We start from the raw sequence: 22,240 nt of genomic DNA, 5'->3' as shown, positions 1-22,240 counted from the left end.
GCCTTCCAATCCCTTTGAAGGTTGGACAGCAATAAACAACACCCCCCCCCCCCACCAAAACAAATGGGCCTGAAGGAATCCAAGAACACCATTATATCCCATAACAAAACCAAGGGAAGTTGAACAACCACACTTAAATGTCCTCGTATTCCTATTAATCCAAAGAGTCCATTAGATAGCAAAGACGATACCACTTTGCAGCACACAAGCATTTCTACTTGAGCCAAAACCCCAATGTCTCACAAGCAAGAGATCTCCACATTCCGAAGTGCTACACAAGCTTTGCCAAAGCAAGAGAAGAGAGCAATACAAAGGTGAGTTGGCACTTGACAATAGAGGAAAAGGCAAACACTCAAGGGCTCATATTTCCGTACTTGCAGCACATCAAGCAAATGAAAGGACTAAAAGACATTTATGGCGTTCTTGTTTATAACAAATCACACTTATTAATCTTCTTCAAAGTCAGTAGTCCATACAAAGGTCCTGATCTTTAGAGGAACCTTGACCTTCTAAATGATGTGGCTCCAATGAAAAGAATTGGGAGAAGGAGCTTTTGAGAGGTGCAAGAAAAAAGATTTTGAGGAAAACAACCAGAAGAATCACCCTCCCAAACGCTCTCATCATCTCTTATGGAAGAAGCAAAGCAATCCAACATGGTAAGTACGGTAAGCTCGCAACCTCTCCTTCATTGAGATTCCTATAAAATTGGAAATCCACAAGAAAAAAAAAACTCCCTTTAGAACAAAAGAATGAATTGAAGGTGCAGTATAAAGAGTAGAAAGCTTAAACAAACAAGGCATTGTCAGCTACAAAGCGTCCGTGTCCAAACAAATCAATTACAAACCACCAAGGAAACAAACTTCCAAGGGTTTGCTTAAGAAATAATGCTCTTCTCTAGTCACCCATCCATTTCAACAGAGCCCATATTGACTTTTAACCACCTTGGGCCATAGAGAACTACCAAAAACCTTTCCTACACATCACCTTGTCCAAAAAGCCCCAAATACCATGTCATTAGCTTTCTCAAAGTCCAACTTAAATAAGAAGCCACTCCCCCCCACCCCCCCCCCCCCCCCCAACCAAAAAAAAAAAAATCCTCCACCACCTCATTAGCTGCAAGCACAGCGTCTAAAATTTGTATGTCTCAAATCACCACAACATCCCCCCCAAAACCTCACAGTCTCTTACTTAAGTTCTTAAAGAGAACAGTGATAAGATAAATAGGTTGATTAATACGTATAAGGTAACCCAAAGCTTCCTACATAGAGTTACCTAAGTTCTTAAAGAGACCAGGGATAAGATTAATAGGTATGAGGTAACCCAAAGCCTCCCTCACAGAGGTACCCCAAACTCTAAAGCCTCAATGGACCCTCTGCTAGAAAGGGTGACTAGGAGATTGGAGGATTGGAAGAGGACATACTTTTACTTAGGGGTCATACCACTCTTATTATTGCTTCTATCTAACATCCCAATTTATTGCCTGTCCTTGTTTAGAATTCCCTCAAAAGTAGCCAAGTTTTTAGAGATGCTAATGTGTGATTCCTTTGGTCAGGTCTAGGGGAGGATAGGAAAGGGCATCTAGATTGTTAGGAGGTGGTTAGTAGACCTAAATCCGAGGGGGGGACTAGGCATCAACAATTTGGTATCCAAAAACATCTCCCTTATAAGTGGCATTGGAGATTTTGTCTTTCCCTATGGCATACGGTGATAATGAACAAGTATGGGATCCAACAAATGGGAAAGGATTAACACACATGATTTGCTTCAAATGAATAAGGCACTATAAGGCTCTTGATATTGACATGTGCATCATGTGTTGTGAATACAATGAAACGAACACTCATTACTTTGTGCAATATAGAGTGGCATCACAGCTTTGGAGTGCCTACTTTTCTTATCAAAGGAAGAGCGCTTGGCATCAAGAAAGGTGGGACAGCTATTATTGGTTAACTTCAGGGGTTTTGGAAAGAATAGAAACAATAGAGCTCTTTGGAGAAAGCATTTTTTGCCATTTTTTGGACCTTGTCAATTTAGAGGAATGCTAGGATTTTTAAAGGTCACCATTCTTCACTTCCTTTTGGGTGCACTCTCTTGGTCTTTTTGGGGGATTATCTATCTGACATCATAAGAGATTGGGAGGCAATTCCTTTTGTAATTATACTTGTATTGTTATTATTTCTTTAGTGTCTTTTTATTTTAAATGTCCCCTTGAATCTCTAGGGAGGACTCCTCGTCCTCCAAGTCATGTACTTCACATTATGGATATTAATAAAGTTCTCTTCTTTATTTATTAAAAAAGAAAAAGATTAACAGGTATGAGGTCCCTTAGTATCAAATATCTCTCCTTGGGGATCAAGGCTAAGAAGGTAGAATCACACTATAATCCACCACCCCATTACGAATTCCTTGAAAACCTCGGGATATCTCATTGAAAGGCCTCCCAATTCTCTTTTTGAAAAAAAAAAAAGGGCAATTCTTTGTATTCATGTTTTTTTATTTTTCATGCACTTGATTCGTTCAAAATGAGCTTCTGCCTTTTTGCTTGGCCAAAACGATAATTCATCAAACCTCATGTGTACATGCTCATAATGGAGTAGCTAGACAGAAAGATAGACATTTACTTGACATAGCACTTTCTCTTATCTTTCATATGCATGTTCCTAAACTACTTCTCTATCCATGCTCTTCTTACAACCAATTTTATGCTTACCAGGATGCCCTCTAGTCTTGTAGGGGGAACAAATCCTCCTCTATTGTGCACCCAGAAACATCCATGTTGAGCCTTATGTCTTTGTGTGCACAAATTCTGTTCATGTTCCACATACTAATCAAGCAAAGTTCTTTCCTCATGCTAAATGTGCCTTTGTTGGGTACTCAAGAGAATTTAGAAAGGATAGATGTTACAATCCTCAAATTAACACAAATATGTTAGTGTAGATTTTACTTTTATTAAGAGGACATCATATTTCTCTAGTGTTGGATCCTACTTGAATAAATTTAATTTGAGTCTATCAACAATTTTTGGTAACCCACCCCCCTCCCCCCCCCCCCCCCCCCCACCATGGTGTGTTGGTCCACTTGTTCTATCCTTATCCCTCAGGAGAAAACTCCACTCCTCTAAGAGATCCATTAGTTATTGAAGATTTTTGTTTTTTGATAGAAAAAAGAAGCTTCATTTAAAGGCAAAAAAAAATTTTAAATTAGGCTTTATGAATAAAAAGAAGGGGGCACAAACATCATTACCACCGTGCATCTGCCCCTTCTGCCCATCACTTTTCAGCTTCTGGTTCTGAAGATCCATTAGAACGTGTCTTAGATTTGCCAATTGCTCACGAGAGAGGTATCCAAACATGTACTGCACAGTAGTTGCTTACCTCATTACGTTTTAGTTCTTCACTTTCCTAGTCCTAACTCCTATTATTCTTTTGCCTAGACTATTTCCTCTATTTCTATCCCTTCCACACACATTGAAGCACTTGCCAACCCTAGATGGAAGCATGCAATGAATGTAAAAATTGATGTGTTGACCACTTAAGGAACATGGAATTTGGTGGATCTTCCTTCTAGTAAGGAGTTGGTTAGGTGTGGCTAGGTCCACGCTATTAAATATCCCATTATATATCTTTATTGAAAGATTTAAGGCTTGATTAGTTGCTAAAGGGTACACTCAAACATATGATATTGATTATTTTGAGACCTTCCTGCCTTCTCTCCTATTCTTAAACTAAATTCTATTAATGTGTTGATCTCGTTGGTTGTTAAATTTGATTGGCCCTTATACCAGTTAGATCTGAAGAATGTCTTCTTGTATGGAGATTTACAAGAAGAATTATATATGGAGCAACCTCCTCCGAATGTCGCTCAGGGGGAGGATGGTAAGGTAAGTAGGCTGCATAAGGCATTTTATGGTTTTAAGTAGTCTTCTCGAGCCTGGTTTGACAAATTTAGTATGGTGGCCTCTACATTTGGTTTATGGTGCTACTGTGATTCTTCAGTTTTGTCCGCCAAAAAAGATAGTTGTGGTACTTCTAGTAATTCATGTTGTTGATATCTTGGTAGTGACCAAGGTCTTAAATTTTGATTTCGACTCAAATTTAGAAGCTCCAAAAGTACGGAAATTTTGACAGAAATTTCGATTTCAATGTCGATTTCGATTTGAAAAAGTTAACGGAAACTAGTAGTAAAGCATGAAATTCTTTGTGAAACTTTAGAAATGGTTAACAAACATAAAAATATAAGTTTTAAGACTAATATATTACAAATTCAATACATCTATGTTTTGTATGAGGTGGAAAAGTTAAAAAATAGTATGTATATCAAACATGTTTGTAAGATAATGTATATTAAACATATTCAGTTAATGCAAATGAAATTCATAAATCATTTAAATATTATTTATTATACAAATATTGACAATTTAGACATGAATGGTTAAATAAAATATTACTATAAGTTTATTTCTTTATATAATTTCAAAAGCACTCGTGATAACCTTTTGTTTCAATAAAATAAATTAAAAGAGAAATTTCACTTCACTCTTGAGGTTTCGATAAATTTCGACCAATTTCGCTAAAATTTCGAGGTTTCGATAAATTTCGGATGATTCATTGAGATTTCAACGGAAATTATGCAAGACAGAAATCGACTGCCATTTCGATTTCGAAGGTGACAGAAATCGGAAATTTCGACAGTTTCGTGGAAATTTAAGACCATGGTAGTGACCAAGATTGCAAATGTGGAACAGTGACTTCAAGCAAAATTTCAAATCAAGGACTTTGGTATTCTACGTTACTTAGTATTGAGATTGTAGTATTGTACAATGTCAAAAAGGATTGAATCAATCTATCTCAATAAAAATATACCTTAGACTTGCTAAATGAGATTGGAATGGTCAGAGCTAAAACCAGTTGATACTCTCACGGATCCTAACGTGAAATTATCTAGGGATGTTGGATCGGACTTTGAAGACAAACATCATGGTTGGCAAGTTCATCTACTTGACTGCCAATAAACCTAGCATATCCTTTGTTAGGGGTGGTGAGTCAATTTATGGAAAATCCCAAACAACTGAATGTTGTTTGTAGAGGTGTAGTATTTCTAGTACTTTATGTTGATGATATCATTAATTCATTATCATTGGCAATCACCAAATCGGGATTGCACATGTGAAGCAGTGGCTTTGAAGTAGAATTTTAAATCAAGAACTTGGGCACTCAGCATTACTTTCTTGGTATTGAGATTGTCTGGTGCAAGAAAGGATTGAATCTATCTCAGAAAAAAATATAACCCAGACTAGCTAAGTGAGATTGGTATGCTGAGAGCCAAACCAACTGATGCTCCAATGAATGCCAATGTGAAGTTGTCTAGGGATGTTGGATTGGACTTTGAAGGCAAATGTTGATATGAGCAGTTGGCAGGCAAGTTAATCTAACCTGATATATCCTTCAATGAAGAGGTGGTGAATCAGTTCATGACAAATCCCAACCAAGCTATACTAGATCCTTTGCTGCGGTATCTCAAAGCTTCTCCTGGCAGAGGTTTGATGCATACATGTAATATAAACTATAGAGATCATGGGACTCTGAAGCAGATTAGATTGGCTCAACTGATAATTGAAGATCTACTACTGGATGTTGTAAATTTGTGGGAGGTAATCTTATTAAGCGGCATAGCAAGAAATAAACTACTATAGCAAGATATAGTGCTGAAGCAGAATATCTGCACTTTGGCTCAAACTGTGAGTCAGCCTATGTGATTAAAGTCTCTTATGTTAAGAGATGGGATTCTTGGTAACAAAGTCCATAGATATGTTTTGTCATAATCAAGTTGCCATTTATGTTGCTAGCAAGTAGCAACTGAATGTTTCATGAGAGGACAAAGCACATTAAAGTTGACTATCATTTTGCAAGGGCTGCTATGTTAAAGAAGGTTGTGAGGACTTTGTTTGTGTAATAGTGGATCTGTTAGGCAATATTCTCATTAAGGCTTTATTCAGCCCAGCCTTGTTAGAGGCTAGTTCATATTTATACATCTCCAGCATAAGGGGGAGTGTTAGAAAAGAATAGACAATATTAGTAATTCTATTGACTGGGGGTATTTATTCCTTCCATGTTTTATTATTAATATATAAGAGGGCAGACCTGGCGCTGTACATAAGGCTCCAGGAACTGCCACCAGAATTTCCCTCTCTCACTTATTCTCTTCTTCCCCTTTTATCTTCTTTTTTTTTTTTTTCTTCTCTTCTCCATCTCAATATCAAATCAACATGAGGATCAAACTTTTGATTCATCATCATCACTAGCAACATCATTTTTTTTTTTTTTTGTATATATTTGATTTATACATTACAAACAGCATTACGAGAGCAAAATACAGAATTAATTTCTTTGACATATCAGCTGGTATTCTTTTGATAAGGTATACTGCTTAACTATATTGAGAAGATTGCTGTTCTGTATTACAGGAGTATTCAATTTTGGAGCCTTAATCCATTTGATAAAAAATTAATATTTAAAAAAAAATCAAAAAATAAAAGGCTCAAAACCAAACCAATTTGAACTAACCTAAAATCTTCATGGGTTTGTTGTTTTAGAGGCCGGTTTTGGTTTTAGAAAACAATCACAACTCCTAAACTGGTTCAAGCATGCATTGGGGTCAAACTGACCCAAACTGGACCAAGTTATGCCCTATTTATGACTAGATCTAAGTTGTATAATAATTGATGCACAAGGGGAGGATAACATAAAATGAAATCCAGCTAATGTGTCAAAAAGATGTTTCTCGCATTTTTTCTGATAATAGTTCTCATACAAAAAACATGATCTAAAAGCTCAAGCTGTTAGGCTGTCAACTAACAAAATATTTCAAGCTTTAACACTCGAACAGAATGTGCATCTGGCCACTTGTAAAGAAGTAGCCAAACACTGATAACATCCATGATATAATAAAAACATCCAAAAAGAAAATATAAAAAAATAGAATAAACACAAACAGAAGGATTTGTCACCAGCATCCCCAAGTAACCATGGCTATACCATCTTACATAACCACTTACCTAAAGCCTAGAGCTACTAGAGTTTGGGCTAACAATGCATACCAAGCTTTAAAAACTGTTTCTAAAAAGATGTTCAGCACAACAATACCTCTTTGCAGATATAAAGACAAGTATATTTACAATTGATATTTTTAAAGTTTGAAGAAAAAGCACAAATAGATTTAAAATTTTGTGTTACTGATATCCCATGGGTAAACTACTATTAGTATTAATTGACAAAGTGCAATTTTAACATGGAAACATGTGTACCTGATTTGCTCTGCGCCCTAGGCCCATTAAAAAGTTGTCAGGCTTTATATCACGGTGAAGAAACCCTCTTGAATGCATAAATTCAACTCTTGTAATCTGCAAAGATTACAATGCAATAAATCACAAATTTGGCAGCTCAAGACACATTCCTTGAGCTAGAGTAGGGGCATGCACTTACTAATTGATCTGCAAGCATCAGTACGGTTTTCAATGTGAACTTCCGGTTGCAATAGTTGAACAGATCTTCTAGACTTGGTCCAAGGAGGTCAATAACCATGATATTATACTCGCCCTCCACTCCAAACCATTTGAGGTGGGGAATTCCCGCTTCATCAATGAAACATCAAATCAAAAAATTATAGGGAAAAGTTATGTAGCTTCCACAAAAAACTTCATTCAGTAGTGAAATCAGAAGTTTGCTCCTTGTTTCGAGGGGGAGGGGGGCTGGTAACAAAAAGAAGATTAATTTCAAATTTTTACTAGCAAATAGATGCTAAATTTAAATTGTATTAATAAATTTATGGGGAGGAGAAGGCAAAACGGATTTTATTCCTTCATATTATAAATTTTTTATTTTTATATTAAATCATAACATAGTTTGCAATTTTGAGTGTGGCTTAAAATTTAAATATGCAAACTTTTGGGGCAGCCTGTCTACTGTTCATTACAAAAAGCATGGAATATAACATTAATTTGGAAATATTGGGGGGTATTTCTAAACAAATTTATGCACAACAAGTATATGTTATGAAAACATATAGAGATTTATGGACCCCAGGAGGACACCCTCTTATCCACTGCTGATTTGATCTAGTATGAAAAAGCATCACATCAATGCAGCATACAGCTACAGTGAAATTCAACATCAACCAAGTTGGTCAGCTGCAAAAGAGCAGCTCTACTATTAAAGATCCATTACATTTATAAAGCTAATGCAGTATATAAAAACCATAGTGATCACCAAGAACAGCTAATTAAGTCTACAAAGTTCATTAAGTTCAACGTTTTTTTTAAGTTTAGAGCTAAATTTTACAATTAAAAATAAATAAATTTTTCATTTTGACCAAAAAAAAAATACAACAGAAAAAATCGTTTGCTACCATAATAATCTTCCAAGCTCTAACAGCTATGAAGCTCTAGAGACTACAAAGATAACAGCTGCCATGAATCAATTAGTCCCTATTTTGCAATGCTGTACCTCCTTGGCATTGTAACCTTCTAAACTATTCTGCCCTGTAAACTCCTCTGCAACCCCCCCCCCCCCCCCTTGGCACGCATTTAACAAGGAAAAAAATGAAAACTTACTTCCACCCTGAAGAAACACATACAGCTTGGACTCATAGTGAAGCTGAGGATGCTTTGTCTTCACAGATTCCTAGGAATTGCAGTAACAGAAAAAATTAAGTCAAGCACTAGAATTACAGTTTCCTGCAACTAAACTACAAGTCTATAACATATACAATATATAAATTCAAGATCAAAACAAATGAAACTTATTTTTTCATCCATTACTTTTCAATAAAAACACAGCCAAGAACGGGGGAATACAAAATGAACAAGATTACAAATAAATTCATGGGACATCAAATAATAACTCAAGTGAAACTTAATCTCTGATAAGTAGGAAATTTTTTTGTGTTCATCTCTTAAGGTTATGATAAGACCATGGTCTGTATGGATAACAGAGACAAAGGCAACTTATTGGTGGGATATGACCAAAAAACTTAGACAGTTATACAGTTGATTTTGCAAATACAAAGCACTAACAGCAGGATATAGCACATACCACAACCAAACTAAATTCATGCCACACAATGTCTACAGCTTAACTTTATGAATAACAATGCCAAATTAAACAGAAAAACTCAATTGTAGCAGAAAAAAAAAAATGCAAGCAACATTCCCAGATCATGACACGTCTCTATGCAAAATCAAAGGCTCAATTGTCCACAGATTTGCAACTACAAAAAATTAGTAATTGTACATATAATGGAACAATCAACAACATTCTAATTAAATTCAATATTTAAAAATCTGAATTATACACCATCTGGTATCATTACAGAAAATTTTGACAAGGAAACAGCAAGTACCAGCTTAATAGCCACTTCCTCTCCAGTTTGTACATTAACGCCTGAATCAACAAACCACGACATAAGATACAACTTTTCGGAAACAATATTACCCACACAAAAGGACAAGAAACACCTACAAACGCATATATACACACATGAAAAAAATGTTGAAAAGGAAATTGCTGTAGAACCCAGGAATTCCATCAAACGATCATTTACATACCTAAATAGAGTTCACCAAAAGACCCACTCCCAATCTTCCTCCCAAGCTTAAACTTGCCACCGATTATCCGCTCCATGATCTAATAGCCCTCTTCAAAAACCCAAACCGCTATAATCCCTTCGACTCAGATTTGTACCCAGTTCAGCATTTATTTGCAACAAATGCCAAACTCAACAAACAACCACACTAAAATCTATCAGATTTTCCAATTTCACCGCGCACCAGATCAAAAATATTTATATATTTGCTTCCGCATCAATAATCAACCAAAAGTAGCCAGTAAATATCACAATCTTATTATCATCAGCTTATTACGAATAGAACACAAAGAGAACCCCAAAAAAATCATCAATTAATCAACCCAATAACCCTATGGGCATACAATTTTTCCTTTCATTATTCAGAGCAAAGAACCGCCTTCCTTGTCTACATCCTCGGGTGAAACAAAAATCCTAAATCTTCATCTAAAGATTGCAAATCAAAACCCGACGCCCAAAAAATTAACAGACATTATCAACAATAAATACTGAATCAGAATACAAAAAGGTAATTGAACAACAAGGGATCCTCAGCCCACAAATTTGCTGCCGGAAAACCAAAAACCAAAAAAAAAAAAAAAACAGTGGCGATTCGACGCTAAAAATGCAGAAGCCGATGGAGGGATTCGCGTTAAGATCAAAGCTAGATAGATGTTGACAAAAGCAATGTGGCGAGACCACAGAGAGGCAGACGGTGGGATGATAAAAAGGAAATAAAGCAGGCGGAGATTTTATTTTAATTTTATTTTTGTGTTCTCTTATTTTTTTTTTTCCTGCTTTTAATTAATTACAAGCCTATTTTAATGATTAGTTTTGCGCTAGTGTTTTTTTAGGCTCTCTCTCTCTGCCGCCTAACACGTTTCGTGCTGTAAGAACTACTCCCAAACGTGCCTCTCTCTCTCTCTCTCTAAATCATGATTGTGTCTGCCTCACCAGCGTTACACAGTCGGGGCGGGCGGTCCGAAGTTGGACCCGTTCCAAGGAGTCAGCAGCCCTCCCCTCCCCCTTCTAATTAATATTATTTTATTTTTATTTCTTGTAAAATTGAATTTATTCCCATTAATTATTTTCAAAATATTGAGTCCATCTTTCCCATTCTCTCTGCATTTTTAGTTTTCTGCCCAATTAAGAAACTTGATTGCAATCGTGGAGTTTTGTTTTTATTTTTTTTATTTATTTTTCAAAAAATTCGACCACATTTTAAATTTTGATTTATTGTTAGTTAAGATTCAATTTAAAATTGTGTGCATTTAATTCAATTTACTAGTCAAAATTTCCTTCAATCAAAAAATTTAAATGGTATGCATTTTCTAAGGTAACTTTTTTTAATTAAATTTTTTTTTCTCATTATCCTTGGAACATTTTTTTTGCTAATTAATGATTAAAATGAATTAATCATCAATCAATAAATAATTAGGTAAATTAATCACTTTTTAAAGATACCCATACACCGAAATTTTTTATATTTTATTATTTTCCTAAATTTTAGGCGGTGAAACATATATGCGGTGTGTGCTCACATATACAACTATACACACACACACACACACACACATATATATATATATATATAATAAAGCAGAAACAATAAAATTGTTAAGTTCACATCTTTCACGTTAAATTAATTTTTATTTTAAGTAAATTAATTTTGGTATACATGTGTGCGCATGACAAGTGTAATGACATGTTTTCATTATATTATTTTTTATAAAGTGAAAGATGTAGGTAGGGGAAGATGTGAAGTATAGATCTCGATAAGAAAGTCTACTAATATATTACACACTATGTCATTAAATTAGTTTGGGCGTGGATGCTATAGAGGACATGTGTCATGTATTAAATTAATGTTTTTATTTTGTATTAAATCATTTTTAGTGTACATGGTAGATCGTATATTTTTTTTCTCTAAAGAGAGAAAGTCATGCTAATAGTATCTAATGTGTATCTATCTGCCATCTAAATTAGGGAAGAGTAGATGGTAATTATTTCCTCATCGTATTATTAAATTAGCCTTTTTAGCTTCTTCTTAAATAATTTTCGATTAACATGTCTTTTATTAAATTCCTCTTTGTTTCTAGAGCGAATAAATGATTGTAAGATGCCTTCATTACCTTGAAAAATGATGTGATGAAGAAAATATTAATTAAAATATTCCTAAAAAATTAAAGGCAAAATCATGATAGTCCTCGAAGTGACTATCAATAATGTAAAAGAAGGGGGGGCGACTTCCCCTCATGGTTAGCAAAAAGGCTTAGATCTTCTTGAAGTTTCAAAAATTTTTATTTACTTATGATAAGATTGATCAAAAATTATGTTTTTGGCAAAGCCCAAGGGAGTTTCTTGGAATTTTTGGAATCTCGAGGAGTTCATAAATTTTTTGAAATCTCAGAGGAGGTTGGTAACTTTATTCTAAAAAATACAAACAAGGGAGTCATTATTTTTTTTTTCTTTTTTATAAAAAGGTAAAATAAAGAAAAATCTAGAAAGAGAGACTTTGGACTTGAGAATTGGTTTGTGTTGAGAAGGTAGTTGGATAACCATATGAATGATGGTTACTCTCCTAGCACCCCTTTCGACATCCATTCACGAAACGGTTACTGTGCTTATGTGTGTGTGTGTGCGTGTGTGTGCACCTCCCATTTTGAAAAATTAGTATTTTGTGAGACATATACGAAAGACTGAACTCCACGAAGATCTTACTACTCCATTTTGAAAATTGATTTAGGTTGTTTGAAAAAAAAAATACTTTCTACTTTTTAGATTGAACTTACTCTTTTTAGGGTATGCTATCTATGTACCCACGACTCAAGATAAAGCCTATGTAGTTCGAAAATTTTAATTTGTTTATTTTTGGAAATAAATCCCCCATGGGTGAGATAATATATTGGTATATAAGAAGAAAACAGGTGAATTTAGGAAAAAACTCAAATTTTCAAAAAAATAAAAGGGTCCACATTTTAATTTTTTATTTTTTTTGGAATGAGGTTAGCAGCACTAAAGAAAAAAAAAATAGGGTTTTGGAAAAATTGAAAAATCGTTTCCAATTTTTGAAAAGAAAGAAGACCTTGTTTCGGAATTTAAATTAGTTTGAGAAATTCCAATAAAGGAAATCCAAAAGGCTTTTAAATAAAAAAAAAATGTTTTGGGACAAACTCCAATTTTTGGAAAAAGGATTGGAGTTTGTTTTTACAATTTTGAGGAAGGGAGGGAAAAAGAATTGTGATTCTGAAAGAGGTTTTTGTGGAGTTCATGCAGGTAAATTAATCCCATAGAGGTCGCATCACTTCCTCGAGATTTGTTTTTGATAAAAATTGGTATTCTTTTTGCAATTTGAGAAAGGAAGGAAAAAAAAATTTTGATTTTCTAGGAAGTAGTTTTCATAGGGCTCATACGGGAAAATTAATCTCATTGATGTCTCATTACTAAAGATTTATTTTTAATAAAGACCGATATATATATATATATATATATATATATTCATTTTTTTGTAATTTGTAAAGGGAGGAAAACAAACTTTGAATTTTTAGAAAGACGTTTTAGTGGGCTCATGCACGGAAATTAATCCCACCGATACCCTATGATTTCCTCAAGATTCATTTTACTAGCCCTTATCAGTTGATAAGAAAACTTCTATGTGGGTGCATTAAAACATGCTTCCCATTTTATAAAAAATAAGGTCTACATGTGGGTGCATTAAAACATGGTTCCCCTACTAAAAAAATAAGGTCTACATGAATTATCATGAAAGAGAAATGCAAAGATTAGAAAACTACATCCAAAGAATGATATGTCTGCCTTAGAATATGTTTCTTCCTCATAAAATGATACATGTGTAAGCTTACATGAAAGCAAAATGTACAATTCCCTAAAACATGGATTCATGCAAACTACATGCAAAACTACTTACAAAAATAATGTTTTTTTTTTTCATAAGATCATAACTGCATGAAACTTACATGAAAGAAAAATGCAAAATTTCTAAAATGCAACTTCATGTTAACTATATACAAAGTTACGTGCAAAAATGATGTTTTTCTTCAAAAAAATAACACTTCGATGAATTTTCATAAAAGGAAAAGGCGTAAGTTGCAGGATGCGAAGTAAGGTCAGATATGATGGTTCGCCTGGTAACAAACTTGCACAACAATGCTCGGAGGGGGCGCACCCCAAAAAAGGATCGAATCCAGTCCGTAATCGTCCAGACGAGGGTCAACCTCGACGGTATTGAAGTCGTCTAGTATACGATGCTATATAGACTAGAGAAAGGAGACGTTAAGACATCTCACGAGTACCACTACATATTTAATATGTCTATTGATGTTTGAACAGGTCTAGTAATATCCCAACGATTGACTTTGGTTTGCATCCCAAGGGGGGTGAATTGAAGTTTTAAAAAAATTTTTGTGCCTAGGTTAAACCAAATATCAGTATCCAACACCTAAGGTCTTTCTAATATATAAGCAATGGTGGACAATAAAAGTAGAGGCAGGAACTAAATGAGACACCACACAAAGATTTTTCAAGTGGTTCAGGCCAATTCTGCCTACGGTCCCCAGCACTGCAAGCTCACAAGTATGATGATGTTCAAGATGGTTCGCTTAAACTATTGAGTGCACCTATACAACCCGGACCAGGATTGGTGCACCTAATTCTCGTGAAGCTGGTTCTCACGCGCCCAAGAGACTTTTCACAGGGAGCAAGGTCTCCTCTGTTCGCGACGACCGTCGAAGACAATAGAAAATGAATTGGCGGTACCACACATATGCGTCTACACGCACAAAATAGGACAACAATACGCAAATAAACCACAGTATGAGATGCAAGAAAAAACTCAATGGTAATGTAGGTTGCACAAAAGTAAGCTGTGAAGAGGAAGAGAGTGAAATAATGATCTCACACGATGGGAGTTCCCACTAGGAAGGGCGCCAAAAATATTTCTTCAAAATAAAGGGCTGAGAAATGGAGGATTTATGGCATCTAGAAATGGTTTGCAAGCAAAACCATAGCTTTGTCGAAGTTTGGCAATGGATGTGCAAATCGAAGCAAATCATCATGAACTCTCAATAATTTATCAATAATAGGTGAGAAACAACAGTATACGTCATTCAAATAAGATTGAAACATATATGCAAATGAAGCAACCAAAAAAAAGAAAAACGAGGTAGTTAAGTTGTAAAACAACAAATGCCCAAGGGATTTAAAACTATGCATCTATTGAAAGATTTTGGCAGGAAATATAAAAGAGATAACAAATTTGAGATACAATTGGAGGAATTGAGGTTTGGGCGATCAACGTATGCAATTATGAGAATGAAGGGTTATCGTAAACACGGGGTAAAAATAATACCTTGGGCCCAGGAGGAGGTATTTTGGAAATTTTTAATCAGGTAATAACAATAGCCCGGAGTTCACTACATAGAAAAATTTCACCGAACCCAAATGGTTCGGTCGAACCATGAAATTACTGAATTCAGGCATCGTGCTGTACTACCCAAAAAAAAAATATCATTAAAAAATTGTATTGGTAATTGAAGTACTTATGATTAAGAGAAATTATTCACATTAAGAAATTTGCATGATTTGGATATAGGTCATATCATATGCATCACGTCTATATGTAACTGGCATATCTGATATGCTATATAGAAATAGATATAACAGGAAAGGTAAGGAATAAAAGAAACGAAAAACAAGGAAACCTAAAAGCTAATTTTCCTGTAGCACAGGAAGAGGAGAGAGAAGAACAAAAAAAAAGAGGATTCCGCGCAAACAGCAGGGAAGAAAAGACGAGAAAAGAAAAAAAATGCTCTCAGCTCACGTTCTCCACTCTACCCTCTTTACGAGTTCACGGCATTCTCGCCCAAGTAGAAAAGCCAGAAATCACCAGACTCCAGGCGCCGCCACCGACAGTCTGAGACATAGGAGTGTTGTCAGGAACAACGTGGGCTACCAAGGATAAGGCAAAGGCTCAGTCTTAACCTCAAGTGTGCTGTAATGTTAAGGGGGGCCAAATCGGCGTCAACACACCACAGACTTAGGAATGATTCGCACTACAAGCCGAACGGACAGAAGTGCTCGTGGGATCGTGTGAAATAGCCCCCAAAAGTAGAATAAATGAGTTATGGTAGAATAACTTCTGATTTCATTAGTGTAATTAGAAGGTTAAATCATGATATACTTGGGGTTCTTTGGGGATGGGAAAACTCAGGTGGCGGTAGCGGGCGGGTATATGTTTGGGACCTACCAGCGGATTCGGAATCAGTGAGAGGGAAAAAAATTATAATCAATATTTTAGTAGGGTGAACCGGTAGGGACAAGCGTCGGAAGGTTAGTATTGGCTATGGGGAATGGGGGACTGTCTGAATACAAACAAGGAAGGAGTGTGTTGACGTTTCATAGGTGGGAGAATTTGCTAGAAGTAATTCGTGGACAGGAGTAAGTTTTCCTAATAATGAATATGAAGAGGGGGGTATTGGGGTTTGCAGACGGGGAAGGGAGATGATTTATACGGCAATATAATGGGAGATGAAGAGTTTTATATTGACGCATAGGGAGAATCGTTAGTGGTGCTAATTGGATACTGAGTGGGACGGAGTTGATCTGTTGAGCCCCCCCCCGCCCCCCCGCTTAAAAGGTGGACTGGCAGTGAGACGTCTGTGGGAACGGACAACTGGTTTGGTGTCTTCGTAAGGCAAAGCTCAAATTAAGGGTAACAGGAGTAGGGGTTTATATTCCTAGACTAGAGCATGAAGATGACTTGGCAGAGGGGGAGGGAGCTTGTCAATTGGCATGTAGAGGGGTAGGACTTGGCAGTAGAGGAGACTGGTTCTACTGATGATAGGACGGGTAGGTCACAGGAAGTGGATACTGTGAATAGTGGGGCCTGTGTGGGCCACGGTTGCGGAGAGCTGGAGTGGTGCCTGTGGGCCCGGTTATACAATCCTGTGATATATATGGGGGTCCTGTGTGACCCATGGTCTGATACCTTGTGTGGGTATGGTGCATCTGTGGTGGGCCACGTTATCCGCATGTGAAATAATGGCGCCGTGTGGGCCATGTTAGGTACCCTGTGTGGGTACGGTGGCCCACCGTGTAAGAAGAAATACTAGGGTCTGTGTGAGCCACGTACTGACATTACAGGCACTTGCTCTGTGTGGCCACGTAAAGGACATTGGCATGAAGTATACTAGCTGATGTCTGTGTGGAAGGTGTTTGCGCAATAAGTGTAATTAAGTATAGCAATAAAAAATATGGTATAGAGCATATTGTGAAGGCATAGTGTCATGCGCGAGGTAACATCCACCGGGAGCTGTGGCTGATCAAGTTGCTCTGTTAGGGGATAGTTCCTGGTATCAATGCAAAATGGCTGCTATAGCTTGTATGGGGCGGGTAAGAAACATCTCGATCCTCGGAAACCGTCGCTTTAAAATAATACAGATGTGTGTAACTGGCGGCGACGTATAACTTCAACTGGGAGGGCTTACTGAGTAAGTGGAGTGCCTGTAGGTAAGTGTTTATACCAGAGCAAAGACTTACTTGTATGGCGGTAATCTTCCCTATCCTTGGAACTTTCCGCCTGCATCAAAAGGATGTCCTTGTGCATATTGATGTGTGTTAGGATATGAGATGTCCAGGGAAATGTTATTAACGGTACAGTTTCTCCATGTGTATGATATTGATGTAGTAAACAGTTTGATGTTGATCTGTTAGATAGTAAAACTCATGTGTCACACATGGTACTAGTTGATAATTTATTGATTCCACCTTACGAGATGGTCTTCACCCGAACGTGAATAACAATTTTTTGTTCATGTTCTCCGGAGATACGAGTCGGAAGGCTAGCTGATATATTTGTGGTTGTTTCTTTTGGGGTAATAGGAGAGATATTGATATATGTATAATCTATTGTACAGGGATTATTTTTAAATGCTCGTATGTGGATAATGGATATTTGATTTTTGTAAGTGAATTCATTTTTTTTTTTTGGTGTTCTATAGACGCAGTTTGATAATTTGAGGTTCTTTATGAATGGTTTTCGAGTTTGGCGTGCCAAGTTAAATTATGTATCAGAGGAGGTGAGGGAACACGTGCACCCGGCCCCACTTTTGGTTGCGGGTATGTCACATTGACAAATGAGCAGAAGCCAACACCCAGCCTAAAGTGGTGATGAGATTCCCATCGCCTGGGTTTGGAAATATGGGTTCGCAACAAGACATTGTGTTCTATAAGTTGGGATAAATGGTGTACCCATAAGAAAGACGTAAAATATTAGAATGTTACTACCCATATTCAAACAAGGTGCACCTTTCTTTTCGGGAGCTTAACCCATAAGAACTCCATAGATTAAGCATGCTTGTCTGGAGCAATCTTGTTATGGGTGACCGACCGGCTAGAAGTTTCTCTGGATTGTGTTGAGTGAGGACAAAAGCACACTGAAAAGGACCCGTTTGTTTGTGGCGAGGGACCAGGGATCATTAGTCTTATAGAGGTCCAGGCGCCCCTGTTGCGTGGAATCCAGGTGTGAGGAGAGAGAGGACCGCAGTGCTTCCCTAGCTGAGCCCAGGTGGGGGCGTTATAGGGGTGGCCATTTAGGACCTGATTCGTTCGGACCGTAGCCAGGGCTTGATTCTTATAATGAACGGGTCAACTGTGAAGCAACATTTGACTTCGTGTTCAAGTTCGGTTACCGAGGCTTTTGTACTCTTAAGATTTCGTTTGACAGAAAGTTGATTTAGTCCACTTGCCAATTCATTGACCAGTCAATGACCTGCAATGGACGGAATCAATTGAGGCTTTTAATTAGCCCAAAACCTGGCGTCGGGTGGACCAAGTTGTCTAAGCTTCATTTTAGCCCAATTTTATTATCCTAACTATTATTTATTTTAAGAAAAGAGTTTCTGTGAAAAGTGTTAGGATCCCTAGGGGTAGTCCGACATCTTTTGGCTACATCCATATCATTCATTCCTGCAATGATTTACAAATTGAATCAAACAAGAATGGCAAGACAATGAAAGTAGATGTCTTCTTCTTCGCGCGTTGGCGCTTCAAGCCCTGAGGGAAGATGCTAGGATGTATGATCTGAGGTCCTTCTGGTTGTCCATGTTCCTTTTACTCATGAGGGGTAAGGTTGAAAAAATATAGACTTTTCGCCATACTAATGTTAACACAGAGATACAGACCGCGTTATGTCAACATTAAAAGTAGAGATCAGACGCAAAAAGTTAACAAATCTCCCCCTCCCCTTTTGATATGAACAAACGCATCAAAGCAAAATGTGCAAGATGAGAGCGCTGAAAGCTCTCCCTAAGACTATGCATAAAGTAAGGGTTTAAACAATTAGCTCACGCAAAGTTAAAGGAAGAAGACAATTCAATATTTGCATTTAGTTAGCCAATAAGGCACACAACCGACTTCAAGTGTAGCTTAGATAATTACCCCGTGTCCTTTAAAAAAAATTCCCCCTTTTGGTCAAACATTTTGCTCATAAAAGTTGTTCCCCTTTTGGTATCAGCAAAAAAGGCTAAGTATAATTGGTAGGCTAAGTATAATTGGCCATTTAAAATAAACTTAGCGAAAGAGAACTCTCCTTTTTGAAAAACATTCCCCCCTTTTTATCATTTAAGAGCACAAAAAAATTTTCCCCTTTTTATCATATAATATTTTGGGCATTAAAACAATTTAAAAGATATAACATTTAGGCACATAAGCAAGAAAATAAGATATGTCACATAAAAAATCATTTCTATTTATATGTATGTATGTATATGAATATATATCCCCCTTTTGATAATTGGCATGAACATAGCCTCTCTTTGATTATTATGGATCCTAGATTCAACATGAGTTGGATCTATCAAAGTTTGATAATCTCAACAACTTCAATCAAGGAAATCAGTAGAGATGGCCAAGAAGAAGTAGTGGAAATGTCAATAATTAAAGGACTCAATTCTGTTTCGGCCCAAACTAGATTTAAGTATAAGGTTTAGTGAAGCTTATCAAAAGGTCTTCACTAATGTCTGAAGTATATAAGGAGCAAAAATCCAATGTTCATATGGCATAAATTCATATGAATAAAGCAACATTCCGTAGCATTGCGCTTTTTGTTGTCTATAGAGTGTGAAAAACATTTATATATGCCTATTTGCCAATTGGCAATGAGTATTGTAAAGATTCAAAATATAAGGTTCTGGCTGGAAGGAAGATGGAACAAGAAACAATTTATTTTTTGATTGACAGATATCAAAGAAGATTTTTGCTAAGGTGAAATATGACCTGGATATTCAAAATTCTTATACAAGTTGGGAGGAAGATATAGCTGGCTAACTGATCTTAGTAACTCAGAAGGATACGTAATGCAAAGTTACCTTGGACTTCTGAAGTTTTATCCATAGTTGAAATGAAGAAAGTGAATGGTCTTTTCTGTACGATGTGGAATGTGGGAGGAAGTTACGACAGTTTTTGACAGTTAACAATTTGTTAAGTTGTTAATAATTTAATTGTAGTAATTGAAGGAAAGTATTGTAAAAGGCTTGCTTTTGTTCCTCCCTTTGTATAAAAAATGCTTGCTTGGTTTTTTTACCAAAAAAAAAAAATCATTTAGTTAAAATAATAATCTAAATTTTAAAAGATAAAATTTAGAAACAAAATTATAAATCTAGAAGTATCCTCCAAATAATAAAACTTGAATTGATTTGTAACTTAAAAACTCATTAATTGATTTTTTTTTCAACACCAGGTAAAAATCAAATTACTAGTCCAAGTAAATATATGAAGAATACAATAGAAGGGCAGTAGCTTCCTTGAACGCTAGGAGGTAGCATTCAAACAAAATTGAAAACCAACCCAAGAGGCTTACCTCATTCTAAGATTTACATCCTGCACTTTTTCCAGATGAACATATCAACATTTACAGATTTTTGAGCACATATCACATAATTGCTTAATCTCCAAACAAAACAAACTCTATTAGTCCTTTTTTTTTTCTTTTCCAAGAGTTGAAACCCATATGAGTTCCTCAATCTAAGATCTAAACCTTCATGGCTTGTATAGGTGGGACAAGAATAAATACCCTTGGTACTACAGTTAAAGAATAAGTGGTACCTTAGAAAAGATGCAGGTATATCTTGCAACTTTAAACCATGAAAATAGTTTATCAAGAGTAGGAAGCCTGTGAAAAGTGCAGAGCTAAGGTATAACAGTCAATTCTGATGGATATGATCAATTTTAAGTCAGTAGCTTAAGACCGACAATAACCGTATCCACAAAAAAATTTTTTGGCCCTTATGTAGTTCATATTGTAAAAACTAAACTAGAAAATAGGATGAAAAGAAATACAGAGGAGAGTTACCCGTTGAGGAGTCAATCGATTCTGCCCTTAGGGTAGATTTTACCACTCCAATACAGTGCAAAAAGCTTACTGTCGTCCACCCCAAAATATAGGATACCCTCCATTTGACACACACTCAATGATTAAGAGATAGGACCAACATCAACTCACTAACTCATATAGATACAAAAATAAAATATTAATCACAAAGATGGTACAAAAATAGTAGTTCAATGATTGTGGTAAACAATTGGATTGTAAAAAAAAAAAAAAGAGGACTGGAAAACAATGTGACTAGACTGAAAAATATTTATGAACACAACAATTGAATAGGAAACATATCTTTGGACACAACACACAATAATTAGGCAAGAATAATATCTATGAACGCTAAACACAACAATTGGACAAAAACAATTAGAAGCAATCATAACTTAAAATCATGACATAGACATCAGAACTAGTAATTCGAAAATATAGGGAGCCAAATTTATGTTGCAGCAACAAAAATAAATAGATAATGAGCTAAATTTAAATAAACACGACAAGGAGCATTAACAAAAATAATTGCATGATAAATAAATTCAAGTAAGTGCATATTAGGAAGATTAACAGACAAGGGAAATTCAAAAGACTAAAAGGTCCAAATAGGAAAAATTAGTTAAAACCAAGACCACAAGAGGGGTCTCCTTACGTGCGATGTATGTGTGCATCATGCTTGGTTAGATGTTTTTAGATCAGGTTCCCATGAAATGAATGAGTTGTGCCTTGCCTTGTGTGTCCATGAGGGAGTTTGGGTGCTTACTTGTTCACAAACCTTACGGAATATAAATGAAGAGCTCCCAAACTTCCTAATAGCAACCAATGTGGGAAAACAAAAGGAAGTTTTCGGAAACACAACCTTACAAAACACCAACAATCCCCCACAATTTCAAAAGGCTAAGAATGTTTGGGTCACCAATCGAAAAGTAATGTATCACTATCTGGTGGCCGTTAGTATGAACTAACCTAGAATAGAAATGTGAGCTATAAATATACGTGGTGAATAGTAATTCTCTAGACCATAGTTTCGTATAGAATCAACATCATCTAGTGACAACCTGGAAGACTTATGAATCAGCTGAAATTCCGAGAACATTTAATAGAACTTCACGTCATGGTGGCTAGAAGAGATTTTGTGGTTTGGGACCCTCAAAGAGTCCTTATGTATTATTGATTGTAATGACCAGATGAAAAAAGGAATGGTGTCTCTATGACAGATTATGAGGTTAAGAC

At 36.1% G+C, this 22,240-nt stretch overlaps 1 protein-coding gene across 2 annotated transcripts in view; it reads right to left on the bottom strand.

Annotated features, from left to right (window-relative positions):
* LOC131155190 (casein kinase 1-like protein 10) overlaps positions 1 to 10,522 on the bottom strand; it is a 28,620-nt gene extending 18,098 nt beyond the window's left edge. The window contains exons 1-5 of one of the 2 annotated variants that reach the window (XM_058108142.1): positions 9,602 to 10,522; positions 9,397 to 9,437; positions 8,609 to 8,678; positions 7,482 to 7,630; positions 7,304 to 7,399 (exon numbers count right to left, since the gene is read on the bottom strand). In XM_058108142.1, the coding sequence (XP_057964125.1) occupies positions 7,304 to 7,399; positions 7,482 to 7,630; positions 8,609 to 8,678; positions 9,397 to 9,437; positions 9,602 to 9,677 (432 nt within the window). In that variant the 5' untranslated portion in view covers positions 9,678 to 10,522. The remainder of the gene's footprint in view (positions 1 to 7,303; positions 7,400 to 7,481; positions 7,631 to 8,608; positions 8,679 to 9,396; positions 9,438 to 9,601) is intronic. The other variant, XM_058108143.1, reaches the window with a different exon arrangement.
* Positions 10,523 to 22,240: the final 11,718 nt, after the last annotated feature.

Source organism: Malania oleifera, chromosome 5 (assembly GCF_029873635.1).
Source record: "Malania oleifera isolate guangnan ecotype guangnan chromosome 5, ASM2987363v1, whole genome shotgun sequence".
NCBI classification, from domain to species: Eukaryota; Viridiplantae; Streptophyta; class Magnoliopsida; order Santalales; family Ximeniaceae; genus Malania; species Malania oleifera.
This window is presented reverse-complemented; position numbering and strand designations above follow the sequence as displayed.